The 8665-nt window shown below is 41.9% G+C and overlaps 1 protein-coding gene across 5 annotated transcripts; it reads right to left on the bottom strand.

Moving 5' to 3' along the window:
• Positions 1-459: 459 nt before the first annotated feature.
• On the bottom strand, positions 460-8440 carry zgc:153383 (uncharacterized protein LOC751751 homolog). 5 transcript variants are annotated; one of them, XM_040017859.1, is made up of 5 exons: positions 8321-8440; positions 3668-3880; positions 3507-3573; positions 1700-1797; positions 460-1620 (listed from the first exon to the last, which is right to left on the bottom strand). In XM_040017859.1, exons 1-5 carry the CDS (start codon positions 8399-8401, stop codon positions 1402-1404), a joined length of 678 nt encoding a protein of 225 aa, XP_039873793.1. In that variant the 5' UTR covers positions 8402-8440; the 3' UTR covers positions 460-1401. The 5 variants fall into 5 exon arrangements, with proteins under 5 accessions (XP_039873793.1, XP_039873791.1, XP_039873792.1 ...); XM_040017857.1 differs by lacking the exon at positions 8321-8440 and adding an exon at positions 4104-4284; XM_040017858.1 differs by lacking the exon at positions 8321-8440 and adding an exon at positions 4104-4284 and having other exon boundaries at positions 3674-3880.
• Positions 8441-8665: the final 225 nt, after the last annotated feature.

Genomic DNA, 8665 nt, shown 5'->3' with positions numbered 1-8665 from the left:
GTAATGTGCTAAAGCTGTGGTTTGGTATTGAATTGGTTTGAAATATTATCAGACGGATATTCGTGCCACCCTCTTATTCAAAACCCTACCAGTTTTGAATATTCTCCCACCTCTGAGCTGAGCTAAGCGTGCGTTACTGTTGTTTATGTCATCAGAATGACTGCAGAGGAGGCCGTTCATGACCACAGAAACCTGCTCTGGCCTGAAAATGGGCACATTGTGCGGACAGGGTCTGTGACCTCAGAGCGGTCTGCATACACAATGACACGGGCTGTTTGTCAGGACTGACAAAGCCAATCGCTCATGTCGCTCGCACTGTGGCCGCGCTCTGAGCCTTTAAAGGACAGGAATCAGCAGCGCTGCCAACATCGACTTCTAAAATGAAAGCTGCCTCTATTAATCTTGTTTATGTTTGCCGTCCTGAAATTAAAAAAACTCCCACACAGACGAGTCTAAAAGTCAGACGATAAATTTATTAACAGTTTATCATGAAAAACAATAGAAAAATCCCAAAATTAAGTGCTCAGTCAGTTCAGTAAAATAAATACATAAATATAAAAATGGTAATAAAAACAGTTAGAAATAAGTCATTTTGCAGACTTAGTGTCACAATGCTCCCCGCCATTACCAAAGGCTTACGCGCCACATCTGTGTTCAGTAGATGAGGCAGAAGAGCCACACAGATCAGCTGAACCTGTTTCCACTGGTTTTTTAAATTAGATGTCAGTCCTGTGATCCGTAGTTGTTCTGGTAACCAGGACTAAATCTGCTCAGTGCTTCCACAGACACAAACGTAACGCAAGCTTAATACACATCAACACAAAAACAGAGAACCAATCAGCGTGTGAGGAGTGTTAGGAAGGCCAGCTGGTTGGTGCAGTCTGGTGCTCCAAGAACGACAAAAACGACAAAACCTACGTGTAACACGTTATCCAGTGTAGAGTGCGCTCACTAAATTCAAGGCTGTTTTATGTCTGCAATGACAACACGTGGCGCTGACTTGGCTGTATCGGTGATTTAGGCACAGTACCGGTGGAGGCACAAGGGAGCAACGCTTCACTGTACACTGGATGAACTTATCAAAGTGGAAACCTGCTCTAAAAGGGCAAACGATGGAAAGAAAACTGTGTTAGCAGTTGGCACATGACATTTTCCCAAGCTATATTTCTCTCTCTCTTTTTAACAATACACCTCTTGTTAATTTGAATTTATTCAAAGATCAAAATACGCTACATGTTATCCAGGAGTTAATTCCTGCACTGTCGCAGCTCTGCTGCCACCGCCATTCGACCACAAAGCAGCAGTGCCGCCCATCTAAAGCTGTGCTGTACACAAACCAAGACAGTGTTCCTGCTTTAAAAAACAGACACCGGGAGGAGATTCTCCTTCTTCCAGGGATGGTTAGGTTGCTGTCACGATGGCAGGGACCCGGATGGTGCTCGGAGCTGCCTGATTTTCATTCTCCACCTGATAGGTGACATCAGGGCGAGCGGTCGCCGCCTCCTCCTCCACGCGGTCGGGCACAGTGATCGGCTCGTCCACCTCTTCCCGGGATCGTAGCTGTTCGAAGGATCTCTCAGCTTCTTCTGACAGACGGTTTTCCTCTTTCTCTTCCTCCCTCTGACCAAATGACACAAACATGTTTTTAAATTACACAGAATAATCATGAACATCGTCTCTGAATTAGACAGCTTCCTACCTCTTTCTTTATCCTGTAGTACTCATCAATGGCGTACTGATATTTGGCTGATGTTATCCCAAACAGGGAGGCCATCCTCTCCCCGAGGTAGTCGCAAGCTGTGGAAACAAAAGGAATACGTGGTTATAAAATACAAGCTGATCAAGTCACGCAGCAGTGAGTCAGGCAAGTGTTAGCCAGCTTTGGTCGGCCATTCACAGCTGGCTGTCAGCTTCGTCAAGCGGTGACCTCGAGCTGGCACGTCGCGCAGTTTGCAGCTGAGTGCAAATTGGCTAAGATGAGAATTAGCACCTCCGAGTCAGAGGTCACGGTCCTGTCAAACTGCCCGACGACAGCCGCCTCAAGTGAAAGAGTTCAAGAACCTCACAAGCAGGGGGTGGAGGGATGAAAAAGAGGATTGGCAGGTTGATGGTGATGCTGACGCCGTACCTGTCCGTTGTGATAAAGCTGGACTGTGTTAGACCCGCCCCTCCTATATCACTGGACAGTGTTGTGACAGGAGCTTGTCTGTGTTCGCTCTTCAGTCGTGAATCTGGTTTCTCCTACAGCAGAACGCAAAGCAAGCTTCTTTAATTTATCACTGCGTAGTACTGCCATATTTTGCACGCGTATAGTATTGATAGAGGAGCACCAAATACAGATATCTTATTAAATAAATGTCAATACTACGAAGAACACCACCATCCTGACATAATGTTAGCCGAGCCACTGAAACACCACAAAGCTACCTGCTGATTCAGAGCTCTGTCTCTCGCTGTCTGTTCATTTTCTGACATTCTGCAGCCGACTGCAACTTTTAAATGATTAAATGATTGGCCACAGTTTGAAGGTGTTGCTTTTGATGACAAGGCGAGGTAACTGCTGTATTATGATAAACATTTCACTGCCAACTTGACACCATAAATCACAGCGTGATAGCAGACTGACTCCATCGTATGGCAACATTTATGGCAGGTGTAGCGACAGTGCTGGCCTGCTTGACAATCTCATTCTGTAGCGAAAGAAAAAAAAAAACAAACTGGAGCAAAAGATACAGGCGACTGACAAATGACGTGATGGGTAATATAACAGAAGGTTACCCAATATCCACTAACAGTCAGATGCTAGCCACAGCGTCATCTGAAATAAGCGAGTGGCATCATGTGTGCAGAAACTGAGGCCGAGCCAGTGCATGTTGTAGAGATTAAGCTCTCAGCCAGGTTAGGAAGGCCTCGGTGTCCCGCCTGGAATACTGGATGTGGGGGAAGACTGCTAAATAAAACGGATCTTGGTTTAGAAACTGATGGCTTGTTGCTTGTTCTGTAACACTGTGGAGCTGAAACACATCTATAATGACCTGCGACTGGGTGAAAATGATGACATCCAAATATAAAATAACCGAGGACACTGCAGTAAATTTTATTTTTTATCAAGACTTCTTCTTCATTAAAACTTTAAATTGTGGCAGAACATCCATAATTGACTATTAGGACTAAAATTTCACATTTATGAATAAGCAAGTTAAGTAACTGCATCCTGGAGGTGATCTGAACCTGTGCAAAACCAATAATCTCCTAAAATTAAAAGATATATGCAAATCACTGCTTTTTTTATTATTTCTGTGAGAAATAAGAGGTAAATATTATCAGCAATATTACCGCTTTTCCAGTTTCTATTAAACCTCTGCAACATTTCCTAAAATAAGAGCCTAAGTGATGCGATGCATAGTAAAACTAAGATGACATATGCAGTTCCAAATATATATGAAGTCAGAAGTGTCCTAAAGAGTTTAATAAAGCATATGTAAAATAAATGTTGCTACACAAACCTGAGATGGTGGACGTAGCCGCTCTCCACATATGGAACCAGAAGTAAGGCCCCCAGGTCATCTTTGACTGCAGCACGAATCAAATGTAACAGTTACTTAAGAACAAAAAGAGACGACACAGTTTCTGTTATCAAATCTACTGTCCGCTCACTGGTCCTCACCCTCACCGCATCGACCGGGGAGGACAGCAGGTCCTTCCTCTCCTGCTCCTTCTCCTCTCCATCCTCCTCCTCGTCGGTGCTGTACTCCTCCATCGTCTCACCGCTGGAAAAATGGATGATCCGCCGGGGTGCCTTCTCCTTCTGCTGCACTCCTTTATCCAGCTCCTCCAGCTCCACACTCTCAAAGTCGTTGGGAGGGTTTGGACTGTGATTCTGGGGAGACATAGCAAGGAAGCAGAGATATTCAGACTAAACAGCCGGTCAGTGAAATAAGAGAAACCAGGAGCTGGAAGGTGCCTTTGTGAACAAACACACATCACAAACAAACAAAAACGACAAATATCTAATAGTAACATCTTCACCAAGGAGAACAACCATGACACAGCTGACAAGTGACAACAAGCTACACTTTCATCGTTAGCAAGGCTGCTATCACCTCGCTAACGGCGGTAATTATGGAGGCGAGACTACCGACCGGCCGCACGTCCATGTTCCGTCCTATCGACACATTAACGTTGGTGAGATAGAGGGATATATCGGCCATTGTTGCGTCTTCTTTGTATCTCGGGATGCTGCGCCCACAGCAACGTCGCGCCTCCGTACGGCCCGGCCCGGAAGTGCCGTCACGCGCCTCGTGCGCGTAACGGTCACGACGCTTTTCACGACAAATATCAAAATAAAACATAAAAAATACATAAAAAGAAAATAAAAGGCGTCTTTACTGTTTGACAAACAGATATGTAAATATTCTGAAATCTTTCTGTAAATTATTGTCAGACTTGTTATGTATTTGTTGTGATTTATTTTATTTATATTGAATGTTTATTGTTAGATTTCATTTATAGTTTCGGTGTAACATTATAAAAAATATACATTACAACTACACATGTTATTGTGTTATTTTAACAAGGCTTTCCCCGCTGCTACATCCAGCAGCAGCAGCAGCAGCAGCAGAGAAATCACAGGATTCAAATACAGGCGACTGTGATGAAGTTTCAGGGTCCTGGTTTTGTGCTCAGTGTCACGGAAACCAGAAAAGTGCGGACCTGCCATTAAACTGGGATATCCGTGGATCAACCTAAATATCTAGGGGACATGTCAAGCAGGAAGGCTTTTTAAATATTTTATTTTATTTCAGACAAATATTGTACGGTATGTGTCAATATCACATTTGCACTGTACTATAGTAGGTTTGCATTATTTACAGTTATACATAAATACATACATTTGATCTCCTATTTAAATTTCTGCTGACTGTGTGTCCTCACAAACACAGTGTTTATCAGCCACGCTGGTGGGACATCTGTGCTCACAGGCAGAGACACGTGCCCATGATGGCCATATTAAGGATATTCACTCCCACTGACATTATCGAGCCAAGAGTAGAAGAAACAGTCTGAGAATTTAGATCACGCTGGGTTTTAGGCTCACAGGCATACACTGACCTCTTACACTGTTTATGACATAAAAGAGACAAACGAAAAGCATAATTGGTCCCCTTTGAACTCACATTTAAAGCCTTGACGCGATAGTGTTCTTTTTTCCAATCCTGGAATCAAAAGAATTAGTTCATGTAATCACAGACAGTGGAAGAAGAGAACATGTCCATAATATAGGACTAAATCTCAGCTATAGTTAAGAGAAAAAGAACATTAAAAAAGCTTTAAACTAATGTTAACCCACGGTTTAACCATGAATGAATTATTGAACAGCCTGCTGGAATATTACAAGAGGCAAAGAAATCTGTTGAAGTGGCTGTAACATTTCATTTTGAACCTTATTTCATGTATAAGTACATTATTATGGCCTATTATTATAAATTATCTATATTATTACCCTGCTGTGCAAAAGTCCCAGACCAACTGTATTTAAAACAAATGTTTTGCTGGGAACATAAGAACCAGCTACAGTGATTTATTGAAATTGGTTTGTACAATTCTAAAAAGCTTGAAAGTCAATAGTTGGTAAGACCACCTTTATTCTTCAGCCTGAACTCTCTTAGTCAAGCTTTCGTGTAATGTATTTAGGTAGTCTTCAGGACTAGTTCTCCAGGCTTCTTGAAGGACATTCAAAGATCTTCTTTGGGTGCTGCTGCCCTTTGTTTTGTTTTCTGTCGAGGATCCCACGCTGCTTCAGTAATGATAAGATCTGAGTTCTGAGGAGGCCGATCCATGACTGATAGTTTTCCATTGTGTGGATTTTCTATCCTGATATGATTTTACTGCATTGACAGTGTGTTTGAGATCATTGTCATGATACAAAATGAAGCCACCTGCAATCAGATGCTCTCCTGATGGTGCTGCATGATGGATCAAAATCTGACTGTACCTTTCTGGGATCATACGTCCATCAGTCTCAAACCATGACAGAGCCTATACTGTGGTTTACAGATGGCTGTAGGCACTCAGTGTTGTACCTCTCGGCTGACCTCCTCTGGACATACTGATGACAATTTGAACCAAAAATGTCAAATTTGGATTCATCACTGCATTGTCACTCATTTTCAGTCTAGTTTTTGTGTATCTTGACATACACTCACCCCTTTGTCCCAGTTAACAATGGCCTCTTGACAGCCACCTTTCCACTGAGCCCATAAGGCTTCAGTGAACAGTAGATGGATAAAGTCTGCTGTAGATCGTTTTCTTTAGGCCTGACACTTCTGCTTTCGTCCCCCACCTGCCCTCCACACCATGCAGAGATGTTTCAAGTTGTCAGTTAATAGCTCTTTGACTGTGGGAAAAATACTATCTTATGTCTGTCAAACAGTTTTATCTTTGGCATTTTTCAATGACTTTGGAAAAAATGAAAACCAATGACATGTTTTTGTTACAGTAACATAGCGACAATTTAAAATTCTTCACTAAGTTATCTTTCATGTGTAGAAACAATGCTGGTTCATTCCTTGAGTTAGGCCCCTTTTTTATGCTTGAATGATTCACAGGTCAGTGGCAGTGGCTTACAAACAAAAAGACATTCCTCTGAAAATGATCGCGTACCAGGAGTGGCCTGAAATGTGTTAAAAAACAGCCGATATCCAAAGAAAAACTTTGAAAGACCTTCAGGAAGCCTCAAGAACTATTTACCACGAGCACTTTAACCCAAAAGTCTGTGTCTTTGCAAGAAAAATATAAAGACATGACTGGTGGCTTCTGCACAGCACTTTACACTGATGGCACTTTGAATATGTTTAACAGCTGATAGAACTCTGACTGCATCACCTCTGCTTGTGATTGGTCCCACTCATGAAATTACATTTTTAACCAGTAGATGTCAGTAGACATTCATCCAACTCTCTGAGGCAGCTGTGCAATTGAATCGGTGGTGAATTATTTGGGTCTGGGTGCCAATTTATACAAATCACGAGCAGGAACCTGAATATCTGCACATCGAATAATCACTCATCCTGTTTAGTCACGAATTCTCTCCCTGGGTAGCTGAAAAAAGAAATCACTTCAACAGGAAGGATTTGCTCAGGGGGCCAGCAGCCACTAACTCTCACAGCTATGATGTCATGAGATCTAAAAGCTAAAGTCACCCCATAAAAAATCCCTGTCTGCCTCATTTTGTGACTTCACAAAAATGTTTGCTTGAGGTCGGAAATCAGCTTCATTTAAAAACTGTTTTATTAGTTCTGAGCCAAACTAGACTACCTCATATCTAGAAAGTCCCTCGATCCTCTCACGCTAAGGTTCTTTTAACATCCTCCTCCTTTTCTGTGGATATTGCTTTTGCCCTCTCGCGGGATTCACAGCTTTACCTCTTCCCACCTAGTTTGCTTGAAATAGAGCAAATCATAAATTGTCTCGCTGTTTTTCATTTGTTCAGTCTTGTTTCCCATTAACAGCGGACAATAGCACTTAAACAGGCCATTTGTAATCTGTCACACGATTACTCAGGTCGGCTGCTGGAAATCAGATAAAACATTGTGGAAAATTATGGAAAAGGTCACTGCTGTTAGAAGTTGTTACATATTGTTTCACTGCAGATCCAAGAATCTGCTACCACACTAAGGATTTTTGTATTATACCTGCTCCAATAAAGCACTAATTAACAGAGGTGGGGGGATCAGTCCAAATATCGATAGCACTGATACCTACGCTGATACTAGCAGAATAGGATACTTTGTTTCTGTCCTTTAAGTTCAGTAAACAGCACAGTGAACTGTGCTAAATTATTCTTACTGTTGGAAATGAAAAATGACAACATAAACATGCAGCATGGAACATGTCGAACCTTTTTGTGTTGACTGTCATGTTTATTTTATTTATAGCTTATAGCACATTTGAACAACAGAAGCTGCGTTAGACACATTTACATTCCAGGGCTCCAAAAAACCCAGTTTCAAAATTAACAAAGGTGTGTTTAACTAATGTTAAATAAACTAAATGTGTCCAGAATTTCCAAATTAATGATGATTCATCTCGTGACCCTCATCTCCCTACATAAGCTGTATGAGCTCTTTAAAGACGGGATCTGTGTTTATAGCAAAATTTGCATTACTGCACAGCACTACTTATTAAATAAGTAGGTACAGTTTAAAAGTTATTTTCATTTTTTTTTTACTTTGTCTTTAAAACTTGAGAGAGATCGAGGCTTTGGATTTTCTACAGAGAGAGCACTTAAAAAATGGTTTTTTTTTGACTGGATCCTCACCTTAAATTGTCCTCTCCAGGATTCAGTTGGAAGTGGCATGAAATCACCTGTGTCGGGCTGGCTGGGGAGCTGTTGTTTCATGCTGATCTGATTTGATTGGCTCGTGCTCCACTCCTGCCGGGAGCCAACACCGAGAGGGTAAACAGTCCCGGATTTGATTCAGCTGCACCAAATAAGGTGTTAAAAAAACAGCAGCCAAATAACAACCTGCGTTTGTGGATGTGTTCACCTTTTCTGGCTTTGAGAGAAGCTGTTCGCGCTTTAAATAAGGACTCACTGATTTGACTTCCCGGACTGGATAAGAGCATATTTATGAAATCAGTTCCAGTATAATCGCAGATATTA

The sequence above is a fragment of the Simochromis diagramma genome, unplaced genomic scaffold (genome assembly GCF_900408965.1).
Source record: "Simochromis diagramma unplaced genomic scaffold, fSimDia1.1 OVJJ01000802.1, whole genome shotgun sequence".
Lineage (NCBI taxonomy): Eukaryota > Metazoa > Chordata > Actinopteri > Cichliformes > Cichlidae > Simochromis > Simochromis diagramma.
Note: the sequence above shows the minus strand (reverse complement) of the source record. Positions and strands in the feature narration are given on the sequence as shown.